General features: G+C 42.9%; 5 protein-coding genes across 5 annotated transcripts; 2 read left to right on the top strand and 3 right to left on the bottom strand.

Annotated features, from left to right (window-relative positions):
- The first annotated feature begins 265 nt into the window (after nt 1-265).
- Dpy-30L1 (Dpy-30-like 1) lies at nt 266-820 on the top strand. The gene has a single exon (XM_017243677.3). The coding sequence runs from the start codon at nt 341-343 to the stop codon at nt 701-703; it is 363 nt and encodes a 120-aa protein (XP_017099166.2). The 5' UTR covers nt 266-340; the 3' UTR covers nt 704-820.
- On the bottom strand, nt 783-3,535 carry Nup107 (nuclear pore complex protein Nup107). The gene is made up of 2 exons (XM_017243673.3): nt 1,258-3,535; nt 783-1,198 (listed from the first exon to the last, which is right to left on the bottom strand). Exons 1-2 carry the CDS (start codon nt 3,434-3,436, stop codon nt 834-836), a joined length of 2,544 nt encoding a protein of 847 aa, XP_017099162.2. The 5' UTR covers nt 3,437-3,535; the 3' UTR covers nt 783-833.
- Nucleotides 3,536-3,992: 457 nt separating this feature from the next.
- Nucleotides 3,993-7,075, top strand: LOC108126945 (zinc finger protein 79). Its single transcript, XM_017243735.3, has 2 exons — nt 3,993-4,342; nt 4,442-7,075. Exon 2 carries the CDS (start codon nt 4,454-4,456, stop codon nt 6,650-6,652), a length of 2,199 nt encoding a protein of 732 aa, XP_017099224.2. The 5' UTR covers nt 3,993-4,342; nt 4,442-4,453; the 3' UTR covers nt 6,653-7,075.
- Nucleotides 7,076-7,259: 184 nt separating this feature from the next.
- LOC108126944 (nonsense-mediated mRNA decay factor SMG8) lies at nt 7,260-10,357 on the bottom strand. Its single transcript, XM_017243734.3, has 4 exons — nt 10,243-10,357; nt 9,119-10,193; nt 9,018-9,064; nt 7,260-8,964 (listed from the first exon to the last, which is right to left on the bottom strand). The coding sequence occupies exons 1-4, from the start codon at nt 10,290-10,292 to the stop codon at nt 7,335-7,337; spliced, it is 2,802 nt and encodes a 933-aa protein (XP_017099223.2). The 5' UTR covers nt 10,293-10,357; the 3' UTR covers nt 7,260-7,334.
- A 2,484-nt stretch (nt 10,358-12,841) lies between these two features.
- Nucleotides 12,842-23,586, bottom strand: LOC108126995 (protein phosphatase 1 regulatory subunit 14B). The gene is made up of 4 exons (XM_017243798.3): nt 23,148-23,586; nt 13,497-13,785; nt 13,364-13,438; nt 12,842-13,298 (listed from the first exon to the last, which is right to left on the bottom strand). The coding sequence occupies exons 2-4, from the start codon at nt 13,710-13,712 to the stop codon at nt 13,215-13,217; spliced, it is 375 nt and encodes a 124-aa protein (XP_017099287.1). The 5' UTR covers nt 13,713-13,785; nt 23,148-23,586; the 3' UTR covers nt 12,842-13,214.
- Nucleotides 23,587-25,180: the final 1,594 nt, after the last annotated feature.

The raw sequence follows: 25,180 nt of genomic DNA, 5'->3' as shown, positions 1-25,180 counted from the left end.
AACTATAACATTTTTGTCGCATAGACTTCTGCTCGGAATAAAAAGACTAAGATAAATGAAATAAAATCCATAAAAAATATATCAATACTTCGAATGTCTTAGTGGGCCGAAGAGGGCTTTGATATATATATTAAATATGTGAGTATCACTAAACGCTCTTTTTCGAGTCCCTTTTCAGATTGCGTTTATATATGTAATTCTCTTTACGAGCATTGTACGATAGTTTCGTTTAACTATCGTCATTTGGCCTACTGGGGTATTGCTTTTAGATCTAAGTGTTGGGAAACACAAAGAAAAAACAGATTATAATTCGTAAAGTCGGCTCTTGGACAAATAAGTCATGGACGCTAAGACCGAAGCCCCAATTTCGCCGGCTGCCCCTGTGACCCAATCTACGGAGGCTGCCAAAGATCAGAACAGCGCCGCCAACAACACTTCGAACGCGGCAAGCGTAGGAGCCAGCACTGCGCAGTCCACCCCAGCCGCCCAATCGGAGCCCGCCGCCAAGAAACCGCGTCGTGAAACTAGCACCTTGACTCGCCAGTACCTGGACCAGACCGTGGCTCCTGTTCTGCTGAATGGGTTACAAGCGCTTGCCCGCGAACGCCCTGCTGATCCCCTTCAGTTCCTGGCTGCCTACCTTCTGAAGCACAGCAACGGATGCGAGGAGAACAATTCTGTGCCGGCAGAGAACAACTCCTAATCTCGTAACTACATAAATGTAAAAACCCCATAAAGTCATCCGCCGCCCCTTTTAGATACTTAAGTAAAAGTTTCACAAATAAAAGTGTAAATTAGAATGTAATTGCAAAAAACACAACGCATTAAGATTACTAGGCAGTGATGGGATAGCCCCAAGGATCCAACTTTGAGTTGAGCAGCTCTAGCGACGCATCCGCGATCTTTGCCATCAGTTCGGCGAGTTTGTGTTTGGTGTACACTTTGTAGAGCTGGCGGCTCTCGCTGGAAATCTCATCGGCCAGGCGAACGCAGCCGGCAAAGTCTCCAGATTTGTACATGACATCGTGTAGGAACAATGCGATCTCCGGCAAGCAGAGAGAACGCAACTTTTCCATCTGCATTGTTCGGAATTCCCACTTGAGCTGAACGGCGTTTTCTGGCTCCTTTGGAATGAAGGGATCCACTAGCCATCCTTTTTCCGGGAACAAGAGTACGTTGAAAAGGGATTCCATGGTTTCTAAAAAATGGTAAAAACGTACATTATTTTGATTTCTTCTGGCGACTGTTGTTACTTACGCTTCGCCTGCTCTTTAAGACGCGTTTCCCAGCGTGTAACCTTATTTCGATGGGCCTGCTCCCTACGCTCGTTGGCCATGCGCTCTGTGAAGTTGTCTTGGCCAGAAGCGATGTGTTCCTGCTGTGGTTTTTGAGGCTTGTTGTGGTACAAGCTATTCCATTCCAGGAAGCTATCGATTCCCGCAAGATACACCTTGTAGCAGAGGTACTCTTTCAAGCTGCACTCCTCTCGAGGCGGCAGGTTGTTCATCGAGCCGTACTGATTGATGAGGACCTGCACCACGTCTCCGGGTACCATTTTGAAGGCTTGGCGCACGCACTCCACCTTGCTGCAGCCCAAATATGTTCGAATCATGGCATTGGCTTGCCACAGCAGCTCACCCCGTTGCTCGGGTAGATGGGATAGCCATTCTAGAGCATGAATCTTTCGCGTATCACCAGCGGATACCTCGCCAGCTCGCGGCTCTCCCAACTCTCCCAGTGGCACTGGAGTGTTGCGGATGTTCTCAACTGTCAACCGGGTGATCTGGGCCACATCTAGGCCGGCCTGCAAGGCAGCCTCCAGGGCCATCTCGCGCTTCTGCTTTTTCTCGACCTTCTCCAAGAAGCGCGAATACAGTTGGACTTGCAGGTTTTTGGAGAGGGAAGCTGTGTAGTAAGCAATCAGTTGGGCATCTCCCCGCTGTATTAATGCTTCCACATAGGCCGCAATGACCTTTTCCGCCGGACTTTCGTGCTCCAAGCGTCCAATCTGGCGCAAAAAGATCACGATGTGGGCCATGAAACGTAGCTGGTGAGGTGACAGCTGTCCCGCGTCCTTGTCGAGCCAGCGCACCATGTGCTGCAGCAGTTCACCGCATGTGTCCAGAATTAGGTGCCGCTGTATGATGCCCAGTTGTCCCTGGGCATAGTCCCTCACAGAGGCATCCTTGGCCACATTGAGCTCGTCGAAGATCTGTTCCATGGTCATCTTGCCGTTCCAGTATTCGTCGGGCATTGGCTGATACCGCTTTACGCAGCATCCACGGATCTCCGATTCCACACGGATGTCTATCTGGACCTTGAGATAGGCCCACAGCAAGTCGTGCCAGTCGTTGTGTAGAAGGGACTTGAGTGAGGCCAAATGGCCAGAGAAAACTCCAGCAGTGGCTCGAGAATACTCGTCGTAGTTCTTCGAGTCGGCTAACAACCAAGCGCACCGCTTCCACACATCCCTGCGAGGATTGCCCTCTATCGGCATCTTCTGGTCCACCTTGGGATTTCCCTGTTCGAAGTTGGGATCCTCGTGCAATCGCCAGCCCTCCAGGATGGCTGCTCGCCAGGTCTGTCCGTAGTGCTTGCAAAGCTTTAGGCCTTCGTCTACTTGTCCCGACCGGATGGCCGAGAATATGGCGCGGGAGAGTCGATGGTTGTCTTCTTCATCAAGCGCGTGGAGCGGGCGCTTCTGTCGAACGGAAGCATCCGGATCCAAGCGAGAAACAATTTCATGGCCCCGACCAAACGCAGCACCTTGCAGGTTGTCCAGCTGGAAGAGTGTGTTCTCCCAGGACATCATTCGGTCGTGGCAATGCAGCAGGTTTACTTGTTCATCTGGCTTGTAGCAGGCCTCCAGCCAATCGACCACTAGTTGGTACTCGCGCAGTGTGGCATTGATGGCGTACAGCTGCTGGATAACCTCTTTCTCACTTCCGCCCAGGGTTGGTCCATCCTGCATCTCGTCGTCGGCCCGAGTATCGCTCTGCACCAGAACACGGTCGTGGAAGAGGGCGTGTAAGAGCAGCCAGGTGTTAATCTCCTGACGCAGCCAACGGACGGTTGCCTCCCGTTGACGGGCTCCTTGAGTCCCGCCTACGCCACGGTCAATCTCCAGCTCCAGTGTTTCCACAACGCCACGGCAGATCTGGGCCAATCCCTGGAGCACCTCGAAGACTTCAGGACCACCACCTTGCGACTGAAGCATGTCAAAGAACTGCGGGAACAGCACATCAGTGCGACTCCTGCCTCGATCCTCGTCATCCATGGTGTCCTCAATCATAGCAGTGTCCTCCATAATAGAAGCCTGGGTTTGCTCCTGGAGCAGAAAAGAGTGCGACAGGTTCTGTGGTCCCAGCGAGTTGTTCAGAGCAGCGGTGCGCAGTAGGCTAGGGCGGCCGCTAATCGGGAACGAGCTGTCGGCCATGGTTGTGTTTTAGGGATCCTTTTTTTTTACATTAATCCAGCAGCAGTATAAAAATTCACGCGTTTCACCAAAATGCCGGGAGAGTGGTAGTGTGGCCAAGTTTCATGACAAAACATTTGGACATCGTTGTGTCTGAAGAAAAGCTATCAAGCGGGCATTGTTTGAAATATTTAAAAAAAAAAACCCCTAAATTAACTAAAAAGTGTGAATTTTAAATAAAAAAAATTAATAAATTGAAGATTTTCAATAATAATTAAAGGATGCATTATTTTTGTATACTCATTCATTTGAAAATATGGATACATTTGGTTATACGGAAACAAGCATCATAAAATAGTAGAGCCAAACAAATGCTTTTGAATATTGAAAAAAATACTTTATAACATTCATATAAATTAATATTTAGATAATTATTTGAAATAAAAACATTCTAAAATTTAAATTACTAAACAACTAACCGCCCGGCTTGGGCTGGCCACACGATGAGTCCTGCATGACGGTATGCTCTCATACCAACTCCGTCTGACCATCGCTAATGCGCCCAACATAAAACATTTTCCTTTTATTTGTTGTAACCATTGAGAGGACGCTTATAATTACGCGTTATATTAAAATTGCGACTTGGCAATGCGCTATTCTTTTCACAGCGCCGACTGGGGATAGCCTCATTCCATTCACCCAAAAATGTGAATGCAACACCGAGATTAGAAAAACAGCGAAATTCAAATTGCAAACCGAAAAACAAAACAAAACAAAAAAATATTTATTGGAACAATATGGAGTTATTTTAAGAGCCCCGAAAACACGCAACCTGAATGACACAACAGTGATATAATCGTAATTTATACTTAAAAACACTGGGGATACCCGTACAGATACAAAAACCTTTAACCGCACTCACCTAAGGTACTTGCATTGATTTTTCTCCCCATCCATAAATTTCTTATTATAGAGACAGGAAAATGCTTATATACTCGCATACATATATTTGACTTTTTTTTTTAGCCTTTTGCCAAGATGGCCGTGCAGCTGACACAGAGCTACCACCACTTACCCTTGACGATCACACCGATCCTGGGATCCAAGCCGGAGCACCAGCACCAGCAGCAGCATCTTCAGCAACCACAGCAGCACCTTCATCAACAACAGCAGCAGCAACTGCCCCAGCAGCAGTTTATGAACCATCAGCAGTTTCAGAAACAGCAGCAGCCGAATCCACCGCCTAATCCCCCACAGCCACAGCCTCCGGATCTTACCTTTCACTGCATGTGCTGTTCGGAGTTCTTTGTCCACCCGTTGGCACTTTACCAGCACATGAATACCTTTCACCCGAACGAGGGTACCAATGGGGTTCAGGTAGAAAAAGAGCCGGAGGCGGATGGCCAGGAGGACGAGGACTACAGCTGGATATTCGAACCTGTGTGCGAGCTAGCAGAAGATGGTAGCTCTTCCTCGGATGAAAACGACAGCAGCGATGATGACAGCGACTCCTCAGATGACTCTTCGGACGATGACAGCAGCAGCTCCAGTTCCAGCTCCAGCAGCTCAAGCTCATCCAGCAGTTCCACGCCAACCTCCAATAGCAACTCAAACACCCAGCAGAGCCAGGAGTGGGTGCAGCCCATGAGAGGACTAATTCAAGGGCCTAACCCAAACGAGGTTTACCTCCAAACGTCCGATCCGCGGGAATCCACTTCCATAATCCTGCTGCAGCCTGATATGAACACTCCACAGATTGGAGTCCCGGAATCACTCATACAATCGCTGGGAGGAGGTTTCACCCTGGCACCCTCTGCTCCTATCAAGCGACGGCGAGGACGACGCAGCAAGGCCAATGTCCCGGTTCTCGATCCTGCCACTGATCCCGCAGCCCAGAAGTGCTTTCAGTGCTCGCATTGCGAAGCCAGCTTCCCCAACGCCGGTGATCTGTCCAAGCACGTGCGCTCCCACATCACCAACAAACCGTTCCAGTGCTCCATCTGCCAGAAAACTTTTACGCACATCGGCAGCCTGAACACGCACATTCGGATCCACAGCGGCGAGAAGCCTTATAAGTGCGAGCTCTGCCCGAAAGCCTTTACCCAATCAAGTAGCCTGATGGTGCACATGCGCTCCCACACGGTTAAGAAGCCGCACCAGTGCCTGTTGTGTGACAAAGGCTTTGTCAACCATAGCTCACTGCTGCTCCACCAGAAGACGCATGCCGAGCCGACGGAGACGTTTGTCTGTCCGGAATGCGAGCGGGAGTTCAAGGCTGAGGCGCTTCTGGACGAGCACATGCGTATGCACACCCAGGAGCTAGTCTACCAGTGTGCCATTTGCCGCGAGGCCTTCCGCGCCAGCTCCGAGCTGGTTCAGCACATGAAGAACCACCTGGGCGAGAAGCCCTTTACCTGCTCCTTGTGCGATCGTTCCTTCACCCAGTCCGGCAGCCTCAACATTCACATGCGCATCCATACCGGCGAGAAACCCTTTCAGTGCAAGCTGTGCGACAAGTGCTTCACCCAGGCCTCTAGTCTCAGTGTTCACATGAAGATCCATGCCGGCGAGAAGCCATACCCGTGCCCCATCTGCGGAAAGTCGTACAGCCAGCAGGCGTACCTCAACAAGCACATCCAGGCCCATCAGGCATCGGCTGCTAGAGCCGCTCCTCCAGAAATCCCAATCATACCCCAGCAGCCACATGAGACGTTGGTTTGCATTGTCTGTGGATCGCTGCACGCGGATGCTACGGCTCTGTCGCACCATGTAATCACCCAGCATGCCGCCCTCCTGGACACCATGAAGCAACAACCACCCGAAGGTGGATTTTTGACCGGCGTACAGGAGCAAGAGGCCTATATGCAGCGTGTCCAGTCGGTGTTCCAGGAGATGAATCAGCAGCCACCACAGCAGCCCAATCAGCAGCAGCCAGTCGCTCCACCCCAACCAGCCATTGACTCCACAGGCGAGGATGAAGAGGAGCCGGAGGATGACGGCGATGAGAGAGAAACCCCCGCGGAAGATGCGGACGAGGAGGTGGAGGAGGAGCTAGATGATGAAAAGCCCATGAGCGATGACCTGGAACCGTTTCTCGGAGTGCAGGAAGAAGCCATTCTCATGGACTCGGACATCTACTACGACGACTTTGCTGACATGGACGTGGGCTGTCAGGAGGAAGTGTGCGGCGATTATGTTTTAAACGAGGAGGAAGTTTGCACCGAAGAGCTCATCTAGATTTAAGCATCTGTTTCTGCCATATTTCATCAGAGCATCTCAAATTCTCAGTTCTTCAGAGGTTTTTTCTTTCGAAGAACAGTGTAGCTAGCTGGCCATGCCTTTCTATTCTTCAAGTATTACTCTTGGTTGCTACTATAATTTTATTTTTTTTACCAGTTATTCGGAATTTTTCCAATTTTCTCAGAAATTCAGTTACTTAAAGTTTACACAATTATTTAATAAGACAACGTTTTATACAGATCGGGGTGTACAGGAGGTGTACACCTGGTCGTCGGAAGGTTTAAGCCAGTTCACAAAAATAAGAATTAATTGCGATAAGTGTAAGATAAGTCGGTACTTAATGAGTATCCCCGCAACCGAATCGAAGTTGCAATTTCGAGCCTCACATCTCACAAATCTCACTCGACCCAAAACATGAAATCATTAATTAATTACTATCTTTCAAAGGTATTACATTTTGTTAGACTTAAGATCCAACATTACACTGCTCATTTTAGGTCCCCGTTGGACATTCCCCTATAACCCATATTGGAAACCAACTTGTTTCTATAATTCCAATTGCGTAATTCCCACAACCGCCTGAAGAGATTACATTAATCGTTATTAAAAAAAAAAAAGTGAGTTTCTTTTATTTCAGATGGGCTCTGAATTTAATATTTTAAAGATAGATACGTGGGAACTAAATCCTTAGGAAGGTACCTCCTGATGATTCAGTTCGTCCGGGATTGCTCAGATCCATATTGGGATCGGTCTCAGCCACACCAAACATTCCTGGCAGCAGGTATCCCCCAGCCATCGGATTGTCGGGTTCCAATTTTTCTGGTGGTTCTATCAGTTCATTGTCGCCCTGATACACGAATGGCAGTCTCAGAATCCAGTAGGCACTCTGCGATAATCGTGGCGGAACGATGGTGCCCAGCGTGAAGGTGTACTTGCCCACACATACTTTTGGATCTACGATTATGTTAACCGGCGCCTTGGGGGTGACGACGTGGATACGCATTAGCTGAGCCAGGTAGTTGCTCTGAGAGCGACAGGGGCAGGGATAGTACAGGGGCATGTTGCTGTGCACCACCTTGCTGCAGGTGTCTCTCTCGATGTCTGCTCCACCGCGAAGCACGCGATCTGGGGCGCACATCATGAACCTGTGACCGCGCGAGCACTCGTACTCCATGCCCACGAAAATCTTGATGGATAATCGGTCGCCTTGCTTCTTCCAGCGCTGTTGCTTCTTGCCGGAATGGTGCATGTTGTGGTGATGTTGTTGGGGATGCTTGTTTGCGTGCACCAGTCTCAGTAGGACATCCCATGGCAGCAGAAAGTTAGCTCCAGACAAAAATCCGCTTTGGAAGTGTTCCTGCAACCCGGTGTTGTGGCTGTAAATGGAGCTCGGACCAACGCATGCCAGAGACCAGCTGGGGAACAGTGGCAAGAGGCCAAAGTCGCTGACGGTGTGCACCAGTCCGGGCAGGTACTCTGTTGTTGATGTGGAATAGGCCCCAGTTGGAGGAGACTCTTTCCTGGCGGGTTCTTTCAATTGGAGAATCAGTTCGTTTTCCGTGTCCTCACTAGACGTCTCAGTGCTGGTGGTTTCGTGCTCGGACCCGGACAATGGCTCAGAACTCTCTTGGGACTCATTTAACGACGCCCCAAAACCAGCAATGGACATGTTCAGGTCGGAGCCAAAAGTGGGTGAAAGCTGTTGCGAGCAATTATCTCCCTCTACTACATCCTTCTCCTCAGTATCCTCATCATCCTCCACATCTTCGATCTCTTCCTCGCCCAGTGGTGTGCTGATCTTACCAGTGTTGAGCATGGGAAACGCAGCATCAAATGCCGCCGCTCGGTAATCACTCACAGAAGGTTCGAATATGGGAAACTGGTACTGTTTCACCTTCACACAAAGATTACAGATCTGGGCAACATGCTCGTAGAAATCATAGTTGGCCTGTCGTAGGTTAAACGGGTCATCTCGTCTACCCTGCGTCCTTCCGCAATTGCAGCTAGAGATGTGGATCACTCCGCTATTGTGCTTGTCGTGGGGCACATCTTTGGGCAACGTACACGGCTGAGAGCGTAGGCTTAACTTTTCACATTGCTGGCGACCGTCCTGCCAGTGCTTTTGGCAAATAGCTGCCATCTTGGCCAGCCCCGCCTCTGCCGTCGGCCCGCGACCCTCCTCTTCGAAGGCAATAGTGGCCTCCGCCATAAGCTTGTGGTGAGTGGCACTACCATAGTTAGCAGGAGCCGAATTCTTGTACGTAGAAATGCCCTTTTTTAATCCCAGCTCGCACAAATGGGCCCAGAATCTGTAAACGAAAAGGTTTCTTTATGTTTCTTCGATTTATACCCATCCACTCACTTTTTTTCGTAGTTTAAGCTATCTTCGAAGTTTTCTAGAAAGTTTCTCTGTGAAATACATAAAACAAATTAAATGGATTTTCAAATATTCGGAACACCTACATATTCCTCATTGCTTGTCTGAAAACTGGGGTCCTTTGCATTCTCCACCAGCAGTTTGGTCAGCGTGTCCATGCATCCCTGCCACTCTGGAAAGCTAAGCAGTAGAAACTGACCCAGATGGGGCAACTGCTTAAAAGATCCCTCATCGAAGCAGCCCTGCAGAGCATCCTGGATGTGGCGCTGCAGAAAGTTCCAGGCTGTGTGCTGGCGCTTGTACTGCTTTTCCTCCGCATCTCGTTCTCCCGGTGGGCCAAAGGGCTTGCAAAAGCCTTCAAAAGGCGCCAGCTCAAGGATCTCTTGGTCCTCCTCCTCCTCCCTCATATCTGGCTTGAACATTGTCTTATTTAGGCAGTCGATAGCTTTAAGTAGATAGTCCGGATGAAGCTCTTCGTGGGCGTTGAAGAAGACAAACTGTTTGTTGTTGGGCAACGCAACCAACGAACTGGTGCTACTGTTGGTAAAAATGTGATGGTGACGTAGCAGTTCGTAAATGTTGTCCTCAGTTTGAAATTCATGCGCCGAGACATTCTCCCGTGTTTTAGATTCATCAGAGGGAAAGTTCTCAAACAGGAACAGTATTCTAGGAGTACACAAACGAGACTTCTCCCCAATCTTTGCGGCGGGACTATCTCGTAGCATCTGCGGAAGGAACTGCTTCAAATGCTGCTCTCTGGCGAATTTCAGAAGCTGGAACACCGTCACCAGAGCTGGATCGAATGTTGGTCCGGTTTCCACATAGACCACAATGTGGCAAGTGTGCAAGGCCAGCAGCATCATGCGTACAAACCGGCTACGCATTCGCTCATAGAACTGGTCAAAATCAAAAGAGTTCTGTGAGTCCGCAATCGAATCCTCTATCATCCGGTGCAGGATCACCTCGTCGTAAGTGGTTTCGAAGTGGAGAAAGAGGCAGGAGGTGCCCCGTTTGTAGTAGCATTGAACCTGACCGTCAGCCGGTGTATGACTCGCTGGCGGGCTCATTCCAAATGCTTGCATTTTATTTGCCCTCTCGCATTTAGACCGGCCGACGATTCCAACCACCACAATTGACTTCTCCAGCTGCAGCAGTTCCTGGCTGGTAAAATAATTAAAATCATAATCAATGGAGTAAACCTTTCTCTTACGCGACATTTCCAGGAACGTCGGGATATGTCCAGGTGTAATAATCCTCCATTGCTAAGATTATCAACAAATTGTGGTTTCCCAACTGTTTATATTATCACATTAGTGTGGCCAAAGTACATGCCGGCAAACAGCTGTTTTTGATTTTACTCGCAAGACCGTTCACGTAGGTAACGAAAACCCCATTTTAAAGGGATCCGTATCAAATAATGGACAAAAAGTCTAAAAAATATTTTGTCTCAGGATTTTGATGTAGAATGGTGGAGAATCAATCCAGAAATCGTTTAAGGTACTCCGCTTGAGAATCGGATAAGTATTGGGGAAGATATAGCCATCGCTGTGGGCCCTATAGGGGAAAATCCCATTTTCAGGGGATCCATCACAAAAAATGGACAAAAAATCTAAAAAATATTTTGTCTCAGGATTTTGATACAGAATGGAGGACAATCGATCCAGAAATCGTTTAAGGTACTCCGCTTGAGAATCGGATAAGAATTGGGGAAGAAATAGCCATCGCTGTGGGCCCTATAGGGGAAAATCCCATTTTCAGGGGATCCATCAGGAAACATGGACAAAAAATCTAAAAAATATTTCGTCTCAGGATTTTAATGCAGAATGACGGAGAATCGATCCAGAAATCGTTTAAGGTACTCGGCTTGAGAATCGGATAAGAATTGGGAAATATATAGCCATCGCTGTGGGTCCTATAGGGGAAAATCCCATTTTCAGGGGATCCATCAGGAAAAATGGACAAAAAATCTAAAAAATATTTCGTCTCAGGATTTTAATGCAGAATGACGGAGAATCGATCCAGAAATCGTTTAAGGTACTCGGCTTGAGAATCGGATAAGAATTGGGAAATATATAGCCATCGCTGTGGGTCCTATAGGGGAAAATCCCATTTTCAGGGGATCCATCAGGAAAAATGGACAAAAAATCTAAAAAATATTTCGTCTCAGGATTTTGATGCAGAATGGTGGAGAATCAATCCAGAAATCGTTTAAGGCACTCCGCGTGGGAATCGGATAAGAATTGGGGAAGATATAGCCATCGCTGTGGGTCCTATAGGGGAAAATCCCATTTTCAGGGGATCCATCAGGAAAAATGGACAAAAAATCTAAAAAATATTTTGTCTCAGGATTTTGATGCAGAATGGTGGAGAATCAATCCAGAAATCGTTTAAGGAACTCCGCTTGAGAATCGGATAGAAATTGGGGAAGATATAGCCATCGCTGTGGGTCCTATAGGGGAAAATCCCATTTTCAGCGGATCCATCAGGAAAAATGGACAAAAAATCTCAAAAATATTTTGTCTCAGGATTTTGATGCAAAATGGTGGAGAATCAAGCCAGAAATCGTTTAAGGTACTCCGCTTAAGAATCGGATAAGAATTGGGAAAGATATAGCCATCGCTGTGGGCCCTATAGGGGGAAAATCCCATTTTCAGGGGATCCATCAGGAAAAATGGACAAAAAATCTAAAAAAATATTTTGTCTCAGGATTTTGATGCAGAATGGTGGAGAATCGACCCACAAATCGTTTAAGGTACTTCGCTTGAGAATCGGATGAGAATTGTGGAAAATATAGCCATATAGAAAACCCCTAATTATAAAAAGAAATGCTAAAATTCAATCTTGTCTAAAGCAATCAAATATTTATTGTAAACTTCTCTTTTGCGTTTTATAATTACTATATTAGCTTTTCGTTACAGCTCTCTGTGTATCGTTTAGCGGGTTTATGTGTGTGCTTGAGTGATTAATTTTTAAATGAAAATTTGTGCATGATTAGGCTTAAATACTTTAGTGCTAACTTGCTTAAATAATAGCTTTATGCGTTTATTTGGGGTAATGGAAATATGCGATGATTAATTTCTTTTCACTAGCATGCAAGTATCATTTTTAAGAAGTTTCTAATAATTTGTAGATCTGATAGAGAGAAGTAGTGATATTAAATATGCTAAAACTGATTCGTTTCTCTCCCGGATACATTGAGCACAATTAAAATACTTTAACGTTAATTTTTGATTGATAGAAAATGGTTAGATACTACTACAAGGATGTGTAGAGGCCGTGGAGTGAAGAAGTGTTGCTGCTTTTTCAAGGATATTTACAAATTTTTGGGATTTGTATTTCAACATTTTTATTTACAGCTATTGAAATTGATTCGAGAAGTGATTTCTTTGCTACCATATTGATTTAATTTGATTATTTTTTAGGTGTATTGTTAAAATTCCTTTCTTGTCTGTGCATTCTGTTCTCCATTTCGGTTTGTACTTGCTAACTGCGCATACAAGTTCTTCCTCCTCCACGATTTGGCAGTGAACCTGAGCTTTCATCTTTGTCTCGGTGATCGCACACTTTACTTACAAATTTTTTTTAATATTCACCCAAAACATAAATGTTTATTCGGGGATTAATACCTGCGGGTGATTAAATGAAGCACACACATTCAAATAAACTAGAATTTTTTTGTTTTTTAAAACAACCAGAGTGTTCCAGGAGGAGTTTAGGCCCCCTTATCAAAAATGGAGCTAATCATTATTTTACTTTAACTACACGGGCTTTTCCCTTACGATGGTTTTCAATTGAAATGCACCTTATAATTTGCGTTTAGGCCATTTCAAATGTTTTTGTGTTTTATTTAAAAAATATGTTTTCATCACAAAATTGATGAAGTATTATGTTTCTCGATATTATACCATAAGCTTAGGGCTAACGATTTTTATGATGTTTATCATTTTCAAAGGTGACTTAAATTCGGTTAAACTTCAAATTAGTCAGTATAAAGATTTCAATTATCAACTAAAGAACAGGAAAAAAAATAAACATGATTTTTGAATGGATATAAACATAGATTTGCAAACAGAATTCTTTGTTCTTTGTGTTCAAAGCTATACTTAATGCTCTAGGTATTATTTGTTTATCTGAATATTATGTGTAGATCTGTTGATGATTCCTTATATGAGGGATGGGTACTTAAAGCGTTTTTGCGCGATCCAAAAGATCGCTGATGAACTTCGATATGTCCGATTGCGGGCGTTTGCAGACTGACAGTAATCTCTGCAAGAATCGAATTAAATGATTAGTTTAAAGGATTTTTAATCTTAAGTAGAATGGGTACTCACAATAAGATGAGATCTTCTGATTTCGTCTGTGTCCATGTCCAGAATCTCGTCAATGTCCACATCGATGGCCTCGCTCTGTGAATTTATTTTGCATTTAATAAAAAATTTGTAAATATTTTAGAAAAATACTTACTGGTGGATCAAAGAGCTTTTGGAGCTCGTCGTACAGCCACATTTCGACGGCCAACCGTTTGCGGATCAGGCTCATCTGGTGTGATCCATACTTGGCTGTGAGGAACTTCTCCCGCCGCTCCTTGACCTCTGCTCCCTTCTCGTTGAAGTTGACCCGGAGGTTCGTCCGGTTGGGGGACCGCTCACAGTCGTTCATCTGCTCCAGGCCGCACTGCATCTTTTCCGTTTGATTTAGCGGTACAAGCTATGTACGTTGATTGATCTTTAATTCGTCAATTAATTGGCGAGGTCTGCAATTGAGGAAAACAGTTGGGAAATTAATTCGCTGGCAAAGTGGTTGGTATTGGTTGCCGTGTAATTAAATTAAAACTAATCGCCATCAAGTGCGCGCCAGCCATCAAGTGCCAACTGTCAAGGCTGAACTTTCCAAAAGTGCGTCACACCCATTTCGGCCGTTCAAAGTTAGGCCCAGCTTCATCTGTCCAAGATCCCAAGACCCGTTTCTGGGCCCAGAGGCATTTTCAAATCCCACATCCGTGACTCACCCCTGAACGGAGTCTCGTTTCTCTGCAGGCCCTGCGGCTGATTCATACATTCCATTATGTGGATACCTACTCATTTATTCGTTTGTGTATTTCTATCTATGTCCAGGAATTACGACGACATGCAAGCTAAACACTGAACAGGAATAATTGCTCACGTGTCACTCTGCTTAGTCCTATCACTGCTGATATATCTCCGCTCCCTCGTACCATGTATGTTCTATATATTTATATAGATATATACATACATTTGTGCCTTTAACAGTTAATTAAATTAATGTGAAATGTATATAGACGTAGCACTCTGATTTCTGACATTTAGCTTTGGACGCGTTTACCAGCGAGGAATCTGATTTGAGTTATGTATTCGGTATCTAATATATGATGCACACTATGTAATTAAAACAGTCAGATAGTTGATTGTAATTGGACACGTAAGCCTGTCAATGTGCGAGAATATTAAAGTATTAAATATTTAAGAAGCCCTAATGAAAATATTAGGAAAATAAATCCTTTATTTTTCTATCTCTCTTGAAACATGTTGTGACCCTTAACTTTTTACACTTTTATTTATTTTCTTGACACTTTCATTGATATATCGATATGGAAATATTATTTATAAACGTATCCAATTCGAGTGACATTTTTTTGGCATTTTCTGTTCCAAAACAAAACCGAAGTAGGAAAAACAAAGGTTAGCCCCAGCCCAAATGTCAATGGCAACAGGGACCCCTTGTACCTGGCACCGCGAAAAGCCCGTTAACACCTGTCTACCCCCCTGCTGACTTCTCAGCCAACGCACATTTGTATCCTTGCTCCAGAAACACAGGACCCCCCTCTATTTTCCGCCTCCTGAAAAAACAATCTCCTGTGCAAACATACCAATCTGAACCTTGAATTTTCCAATTTCCCCCAAAAAAAAGTTAACAAACTTGTTTCACTTTCGTTCTGGGTTTGGGGCTGCTCCAAATAGAAATTGAAATAGTTTTCGTTATTTTTTCTTTATTTTTGTTTGCTGAATATTTGGAGTATTTCGAAATTGCAGGCCATGTGGCAAGCGAACCAGCAACAACTGCAACAAACTCGTATATACCATACCATGAGTTTTCCGCATTCGCCGCTAAAAATACAAAAAGAAAAAACAAACAATACTTGGCCCCGTATTTTTCACACAACTGAATTTTCTAGCCCGTGCGAAATCTGATACCAGATTTAGTTAAGAGCCATAAGCAATTATGAAACCGGCGTTTAACTTGTCACTTGCATGTCAAGCGGCCAGCTCTCTTGACTTCCTCGAGGGGCAGATTTATTTGGTCTTTCACACTCGTCATATGATCTGGCCTCTGGGGGAATCTGGGGAGTTATGTTCTTCTCTCGAACCAGCCAGCCAGTATGCCCTTCCTGGGGGCTTTGGCCCGGAAATTACCCTAAACGAAGTTAATTGTGTGGATCCGTTTGGCCTACTACTGCCACGGTGTGGAAGACACTCCTCGGGGCAAGCTGATGGGCTGGCGACATGATACCATTTAAGAAAAGTATTCTTCTGAAGTTGGGGATCAAATATACGTTCTTAATACTCTTTTTAAGCTACACAATTTCAAGAAACTTTCAAATTTTCCAAATACCCGTAGATAGGGTAATCTTCATAAAGACAAAACAATTTCAAAAAAAAATTTCTCAACTCTTTGCCATGGATATTGTTTGTAAAAGGCAACGGTAATTGTGGGATCTAATAAATTATGTCTACTACCGAGAAAGCTATCTAAGGAATTTCCACAGATTTTCCCAAAGACAACAAAACAACAAGAAAAACGAGAGCAAAAACTATTTGACCGTAGATTAAGGTGGGTGCTCCTAACATAAAGGAAAATTATTATGGTATACCTTTATTATTATTTCTTGCCACATCTTAAGTTGCGATTTTGCATAAATATTGTGTTGAAATGCCAACGGCAATGCGGTAACAACATGCAACATGTTGCATGTGCAACAGCTGGCAAGGTAACTGCGAGTCAAATTGTATCAACAAAAGCCCAACACCGCTCCCCTTTCCCAGCCTACGCCCCTTCAAGTCAGTGTTGCAGAAACTTCCGGAGTATATATAATTTGATTCACATATGGGAGGGTTATTCTAGCTATATAGTATGTGTTCTTGTAAGCCAGTTAGAAAATTAGAGCCACTGGTCAAAAAGCACCATTAGACATATCGCCCTGTAACCGAATGCAATTTTCGGAATAGTTTCATGAAATTTTAATGGCTTTCGTAGCCAAAGGTATCGTTGGATTCTCTGTACCGTTTCGAATTAAAAATGTAAATTGCTCTCAACTGCCCTTTCCACAAAGAACTCAAATGTCAACGATAAATATTTGAGCAATGTCTAGAGTAGAATTGATATTCCATCAAGTTACATCGGAAAAACCACCCAACCCATCTAGCCCGACTTCCCATTCCCCGACTCCATACATGTCAAATTGATTCATTGAACTCGATTTGGAGAGGAGGAGAAAAAGAAACCAAAAATCATTTATCCATTAGATGCGGCTAATCAGATTTGAGTGTGTGTGTAACAAAAGTTCAATTAATAAACGTAAATTTGATGAGCCGTAAAATAAAGAGATAAAATCAAAGCCAGAATCAGATCGAGTTCGAAACAAAGGTCCCTCAATTTGTTCACCTTCGGCAGGGCCACAAATTGAATTTTAAAGATCCGGCCTACTCCCCTCCAGCCCCACCGAGGGAGTCTGGGAATACACATATATTTTCGGATAAATGCAAATCGAATGTGTCGCAATTGCCGCAGAGACATTTTACGACCCTGACGATTGGGGTGCCCGAATATGGAAGCATCGCTTTTGGCCAGGCGCCAAATGGATTTCTGAGTGCAGGGTGTTCATGCTAATTCCAAGGTAATTATAGATTAATTATACATCTATATTATGATTTTATTCACGCATATATGGTCTGCGGGTCCATAAAACACTTTGGCCAATCACTTAAAATGGATCAAATTAAAATGGTTTTCTGAACGATTGCCAAGAGAGATGAAAAACTTCTTGGCAAGCTTTTCAAAACAAGTTTTCTCATAATTTTCACATTTTTATGTGAATTTTATGTAGATATCGAGATGTATTCTAGATCTGGGCTAATGGCTCACACCCTACAGCGGAGATTTCGATTTCTTTTTGGTTACAGAAATTCATCCAAATTTACATTTATTTCTAGAAAGAAAGAAATAGATGTCGAAGAATAAATATGATAAGAGAGGCCCGAATCCGAAACCGAAAAATCAAGTTCATCAAGAGTCGGACCCAGACTAAGCATGGCATTAACCCATATACATTGGTATAACCGAATATCTCTGAATCTGTCTATTGACCATTTCTGAAGATTTCATTCAAACCGAAAATTTTCACATGCTTGGGAGGAAAAAGTGAAATGTGACGCTTTTATGGTAAAAAGCCTACGAGCTGAAACCCACAAAAGTCCAAACGTTTGTTTATGCAAATGGTTTATGATTCGCGGGCCGTGAAATCCCCAGAAACAGGCCCAAAATACCAAAAAAAAAAAAACAGAATAGAGAAAATTGTTAATCAGAAACAACTGGAAACCAGTTGTGGAAAATTTTCAATAGAAACTGTCTTAGGCCTGGAATTCATTGATATAAAAGACGAGCCGGACTTGGAGTCCGGACCATTATCTGATATCAGCTTGGCTATACTCGTATTAATTTATATTGTAAATATATTGTTTATTAATCACGTTATTCAATAGTCGGCTTATCAGCCAGACAAAACATCGACTCCGGGCTATAATAAATCGTTTTTTGAGTTACTGCCTCATTTAAATAAGCCGGGGCGTTACGTAAACAATCCTGATAACCAGCTGCCGCCACTGATTCATGCAAAATGCACATGAATTTCCAACAGACCATCTAATTAATGTATATATTTTGTATTTTTTTTTTGTATTGGATCTTGGCACCTAGCACCTGATTGATTGACGAGATTTGATTTCATCTTCTTTTTTTTTAACACGCGCCCGTCACTTGATCCCTCTGAGGAGTTTGTTGGACATTGATCGTTTGCTAATTTGTCAAGAATTTATTGTTACCCAATTTTAAGCAGCTTTGCGCTAAAGTCTTTTGATGTTAGAAGTTTTAGAAGGATTAGCTTCAATAAATTGGCTAAAAGTAGGTTTAAATATGTCCTATAGTCTCTGTTGCTATTCTTTGTTATTTAATTTCAATTTCAATTAAGACAAAACACGTTCTGCACCGTCAATAAATTCGTGGCTCAAACAAAAGTTTAATTATAGTGAAATCTGTTGAAAATATCCACAATCTAATTAAAGCAGTAACGCAAATTATTAAACTGGGGGAAAAGCCTATCCAATTTGTGAGAACATTCCCATTTGAGCAATCGTTTTATTTGGAAGGTAGGTGACTCATTTTTTCGGGGAGAAGGTAAACAGAAATATTTCTCATTTGTTGGATTTCGCCGTTATGCTTGTAATATTCAAAAGTTAATTTGGCTTATTGTTTATTCATTTTGGTCAGCCCCTTTTCAGGTTTTCTGATTTTTTTTTTGCTGTTTGATGTGCCAAATATGAAATGAGGTTACAGAGCCGGACAGACCGAAAAATGACCAAATAAATTGCTTTGAGGGGCAACCTTATGGATAAATAATAACAAGTGAAAACACCTACGATATCCACAAGAGTCAAGTAGCCAGGCTATTAGGTAGGCAGCCAAGTAGACAACCGGCCAAATCCGAGGTTGTTGACCCCGAAAGAGGGCGACTTGGAGCCCAGAGATGGCCATCTCGAATTCGGACTGCTTACTGGGCAATTGCCAAAAACCGTATTGTCATGGAAAAATGATACATGGCAAAAAGTTTTCCTGCATAAATTACTATACCTTTGGCAAATGTTTACGGACTTCGCCTGCGACTTCCCAGTATTCTAACCTTCGGTAAACTTTACTCCGGCGGCCTACTTGACACGGTTTTCAAAGCTCAAAGAAAAACAAAAATCAAAAACGGCCAAGTACAATGGACTAAACTGTTTTTCCAAACATCGTATTTGCTGGCTAATTTATTGTTTACGCAATGTTTTTGTCGTTCTTCTGGCTCTAAGCGAAATTGCGTCATAAACTCTGAGAAACAGCTCGGCTAGGTATGAGGTATGAGGTGAGTGATGGTCGCAAGTGGAATAAAAGTTTTGTAGTTTATAAATAGATCCCATTTTCTCATTGAGTCCATCTTATTGACCGACATTTTGCAAAGGCGGACGCAGATGTATTTATAGGTAATGTGGAAATATTTGGGAGATTTTACAAAGTGTCCGGGAAAACGTTAAAATGTGACTAAAATATAACTCTATGAAGATGTCAGGCAATTAGCAATTAGGGGCATCTCATGTCAAGTAGTGACTAAGAGTGTATTTCACAAATCCCACGAAATGAAAACTGAAAGATACTTTAAGATATTCTAGGAAAAATGTATTGCTTATCTGTTAATTTTTGTGTTAACTTATCTTTCCATTTCCTGTGGATGTTTGCTGGGAAATTGCTCAGATGTTTATATCAAGGATGTTGATTCAAAAGACCGATAAACAAATAACAACAAACGAATTGGGAAAGTCCAGACACCAAAGAAATCGATATGTATTTCAAAATCAAGCCCCCACGAGAAAAAAAGGGTGCCTGGATGGGGGATTACTTTCAATTGCATGGAAAGCAGAGCCAGCGAGTAATCAACAAATATGTGTACTTGCATATTTATGTCTGACTGCGTGTCAATATAGAATCGTCTATAAATAACAAAGGCAAACTGATAAATCGACCAATAGAAACCGAGGGGAGCTACGAGGGGCTGGGTAGCGTCCCAGTCCATCAGAAATCACGAGAATCGCACGCCAAATGCACAACAAATGGTGCTCCCCATTCGTCTCCGCCCTCATGCGAGATTCGTTTTATATTTATTTATGATTGCCTCGCACTGTACAGACTATATAACGGTGATCGGCACTGTAAATGGATGCATGCTGGTGTATTCGAGTTCTCGGGCAGTTTTCGGTGCCAAAGTCATAAAATCATAAAGAACACACAAGTAAACATGGTTCTATGCGGCTACACAGCGAGAGATAGTATTGAAGATATGCATATTTAATTAAAAACACTATAATATTCTGTAAAAAATTTCTTTCACTGCATTTGTACGCTTAGCAACGCAACCTTTTCTATTTCTAGGGAATCTATGGAAGATGCAAAGAGCTGCAAACATTGGCACAAAGACCTCCCTCTATCAATACCCTACACATCTGCACATACTGATATATAGGGCTATATAATTGTGTTTATAACTGTATACATTTATGGCTACAATCACATTACACATACGCCATGTCAGCCCTCTTCATTGCCAGCTGTCGGCATTGGGTTAGAGGTCAATGATTCCAGAGTTCTTCCTTGTGTATCACAACTGTCTGTGGGCATTCGAGTTGGCTTGATTTTCTGATTAGTAATAGAAATATATACGACTTTATATGATTTAAAAATGCATTAAATTATGTATTTTAATTAATGATTTTTAGTTCTCAAAATAAATCTAATCAGAATTATTGGATTTATTTATGTTTCCGGTTTGTCGATAGAATGGGTAAATCATTTTTAAAATCACTTTCAAGCTTTTAGTTGCTTTATTAAATTCACACAATCATTTATCATCATTTAAATGTATTAGCCATAAATCATTTGAATTGACCGAAATGCAGTTCATTCAATTGAACACTCCCAGTATCCCCGTATGTGACTGGCAATTGATTCAAAAGCCTTTACCAGAAACAAGATATCTTTGTCTTCGGCTGCTACACATACGGGCCTTCCGTTACGTTTAATTTTTGAAAAGATATAATTCGGTGTTTCTCGAGATAGCATTTATGCCAGACACGTAGTTGTCTGCCTGGAAAAAAAAAACACCAAAACCCGAGAAGAACACAACCAAAATTGCTTATTAATCTTTTTGACGAAATCATCAGATAGAAACATTTGAGAAGTTACGTTTGCGGTCCGTGATATTTTTTTTTTCCTTGAAATTGGTTTGTTATTCTGTTTTTTTTTTTTGTTTATATTTAGCTGGCCCAGGATGTTTGCAAATGTTGAGCGGTTTAATGTTTAGTTTCGGATTAAATTTATGGTCGTTTGGCATTTGTGTGGTTCAAGTTCATCTCGTGATCTATTCTGGCTAAGAGATTTCTTGTCGAGCGACCTTCCACCGGGTAGACAAAGCGCTAATCTTCAATCTGCCAGCTGAGCTCGGCGGTAAATAAATAAACACAAAACGCAGTATCTCGAAATTGATTTTCTGCCCTCTGCAGAGTCATGCCTAACAATGAAACTAAAAGACTCAACAGTCTACACAAATTATGCCCCGAGGCCCGCAGTAACGTGTGTAATGACTTGAAGATACATTCCAGATACTAACTATATCTGACTACGTAGAAGTATCTGTATCTGTAGTAGCTGTGCTGTGCCACTGCAACATTGATATGCTTTCAGGCACCCTGTACTACTACAAATATCGATTCAGAAGAAAAGATAAAATCGCGAAAAAAAGCAAAATATGTAAACATGTCAGAATCAAGCTTCTTGGGTCCAATACCCAATGTATCTTGTATCGGTATCTGGTGGCGTGTTTGTTTTCTTTTTTATGCTTTTTTTTTTTGCTGGCTCGGCTTGGTGCAGTGATTAGACACAAATGGCAGCAAAATGTTATGACTGCAAATAAAACCAGGTTACAAAACGCTTCACCGCCAGACACAACATAAAAGAAATTACAGCTGTCGACACACATCCCGGGAGTGTTAAAAAAAAAAAGACACCAATTGCATCCAATAATAAAAATTCTGTGGGCAGCGGAAGAGTGAGTCTGCGATTGATAAAAAGTCAATTAAACTGAATTACATTCCAATGTTCAACTGCAGCAAAGCTCGGACAAAGGATTCTCATTTAGCAAAAAGTTTGACTTGTTTGGGATTTAATTAAAAAAGTTTGTTTTAAACCAGGCACTAATCAGTGCCCTACTGGCCTTTAAGCCGATAGTTTGTTGGCCAAAAGTTGGCAGTTTCACGTCCAGACAGTGAGCAATTAGTGGAGCTTATTCCCAACTTTATTTAATTGTTTTGGAATTGCTGAGTTTTAATATTGGCCAACTTCTATGAAGACAAGATAACTTTTGTGTTTGATTTGTTGGCCAGAACACGAGATCTCCGACTGGTCGAATGATAATCGGAATTCAAGCGCGTCCCGCTGCCTATGTTCTAGTGGATCCCCTGGGCCGAAGCCACCCCAACCATCCACTTGGGGAGTGGAAGCGTGAAGCGCAGTTGCGTTTTCGTTACGTTTGGCTGAGTGCGTACCCAGAAGCGGCAACCGAACAGCGACGACGACCACCCTTCGCTGCCAATAAAAAGTTTCATATATGAAGTTGTAAAATAGGAGATATACTCGCGCAGATAAAATGAAAACGTAAACGAGCCAGCCAACCACTGCATAAAATTCCATAGCTCAACACGCACAGTTGTGGCGGCTGTTGGTTGCAAGTATCTGGCGGCGGTTTCGGCTTCTGTGCCGCAATGTCTGCGGCTGGAAGTGGCTGCCAGGTACCTGGTAATGGAATGGGGATGAGACCCAGTGCCAGGACAGGCTCTGAGAGTCTGATAGTGGGTTGAGAACTGGACAGGTGGCTGCTGCCGCCAAGCATGCTTCTCCTGGAAGCCAATCGACCCGATCGACTGGCCAGTGGCCACTCAACTGGGCAGACTTGAAAGCCAAGACAAAAAAAAAAAAAAAATGAAATAGAAGACTAGAACTATTTTCGTGTTATTGACTGAGATGAAAGTTTTGTCTTACAACTTAAAACCAAATAAAAAATAAAGTTATCACTCAATATATTTTGTATAGTAGCTTTATTATATAACATTAGAAATAAACCATGACTAAGACTATATATTAATATATTATTCTATGAAAAATTCGTGTTTAAATCTACATCTTTTCCAAATAATTCTCAATAATTTCAAAATGTATCTGTATAATCAAATAAACATTTACTTTTGGCTAGATTCCAGCGATGGATTCGTTTCAGATTAACTGTATTTGGGTTTTATTGCCGTTTCTAGTTCTCAACAGAAAATTTCACTAGCCAAGATTTTCTTTCTTTTTGGTTAATATAATTTTTTTTTTATTTTGCTGTGGCTGGTGCCGCTTTAGGATTTTCCACTTTCCGCTGCCGCTGCGACTTTCTGCTCAATGAGATTTTCATTTGCACGAGAGCACAATGAGGGCGAACCGTGGAGCAGCAAACAAAATGCAGACAAACACACACACAGATACACACGCACACACAAGCGGAGGCACGGGGGCAAGCGGTTTGTTTTAACTGTTTGTTTATCAAGCGGTGGAGATTCTTCCGAGTCGGACTCTGGATTCTGGCCTGTCTTGGGGCTTGAAGAGCTAAGCACACGCGAAACCGGTGAGCACCAAAGATAGACTGAACTCACGGTCGGAAAAGTATCTGCCGGATACACACCAATGTTAGCCACAGCCGGCAGGCTAACAGAGCCAGAGAGAAAAGCACCGCTCTGTTAACGGTAGACTGTTAGCTTTTGGGGGCTGTGCGCGTTGATTTGGCTGCTGATTTGTGGAGCTGTGGGGATACGGTGGTGCGATTAATGACCAAGCGGTCCACCGCCCAGCATGTTGAGCTTCGATGCCTTCGGATCTCCCCCAGATACTGGGCGATAAGCCTGCGTTGCGATCTCTGGATTTATTGACTTGCCAATCGGCTTTGGCTACACATGTCGATTGGATATCATAAACTTCTATTTATAGTGTCCATGCTACCTTTTCTAAGGTCTATAAGATATGGTCTCGGAAAGTCCCGCCTCAATAAAAGTCTATTTTATAGGCTTTCCATGCATAATTCAATTACCAAAACTATTCAAAAAGCTTGTGACTAAAAAACAGAAGTATTATTTAAGCTAATGAAAATTTTAGAGAAACTTTAAAAATCTATAGAATTTAAAAATAGAATTAATATTATTCAACGGGTCATTAAATTTATATGTAAAACAAAGAGACATTTAGATGCAATTTTAGGATTCTAAGGGTTTTTAAGGTTTATTTTAAAAGTTAAGAGTAAGTTTGGAACCAGTTTTTGAAATAAAATTGAAAAAACACTGTATTTTAATTATAGTTTATGGACTTATTTGAAAATTCTTAACATTTTTTAGCTCCTTTTTTTGCTAAAAAACTCTTAAAAAAGTTATATGTATGCCTTTTCGTATATAAGATCAAAGATAAAAACCCTAATGGAGGGATCTCTGTACCCCGGCGGCTAGAAATGTCACGCTGCCGAGCACTGGCAGCGGTCGGCTTAGAATGGCCACAACAAAAGAGCCGCCAACTGCAACCAGAGTGAAAGACAAAGCCGAAAGGGAATGCTGAGGGGAAGGAGATAGTACCAGCAACTAAGAAAGTAGTTAAAAGAGAGAGGGACATACAGAGAGAGAGAGAGAAAGCGGCATCAAGCCAAACTGGTCAAAATTTACAGTTGCTCTGATGGCCGGCTAGAGAACGGAGGAATCGGAATTGGCCATAAACTTGAAAATCAGAAAAAAAACCGTGACTTAACAGTGGCTCGGAGAGAGCAACAGCCCTGTTGGCCAACAGACGGGATGGCTGTCAATTATGGTCGGTGAATGGAAATGGCGATGGGGTCTTAACAAAATGTGACAGACGTCACTCAAACAGGAAAGAAGCGACAGAAAAAAAGCGAGCACTAAGCATTTAAGAAAATCAATAAATAAATATTTGAGGAGCAGAGCGGATGTTAAGCTTGACAATGTCTCAAGTCTTAATTAGGTTTCTCCGACTTTTTGTGGACTTTTTGACAAAGAACCCACACTGTCCCGAAAGTAATAAAATATTCAAGTCCATGGCAGTCCTGTTGTCTTTTGTTTTTCGTTTTAAATATTAAAGTTAACAGCTCTTGGAGTTGCATAAGTTACATACTTGCGAATTACTCTTGGCCAACGATGCGTATGCTTAATTTTTTGGGAAGGTCCTTAAATATTCAATTGTCA

This window comes from Drosophila bipectinata, chromosome 2L (assembly GCF_030179905.1).
Source record: "Drosophila bipectinata strain 14024-0381.07 chromosome 2L, DbipHiC1v2, whole genome shotgun sequence".
In the NCBI taxonomy this organism is placed as follows: domain Eukaryota; kingdom Metazoa; phylum Arthropoda; class Insecta; order Diptera; family Drosophilidae; genus Drosophila; species Drosophila bipectinata.
The sequence above is the reverse complement of the archived record's forward strand: the minus strand, read 5'-3'. Positions and strand labels throughout refer to the sequence as shown.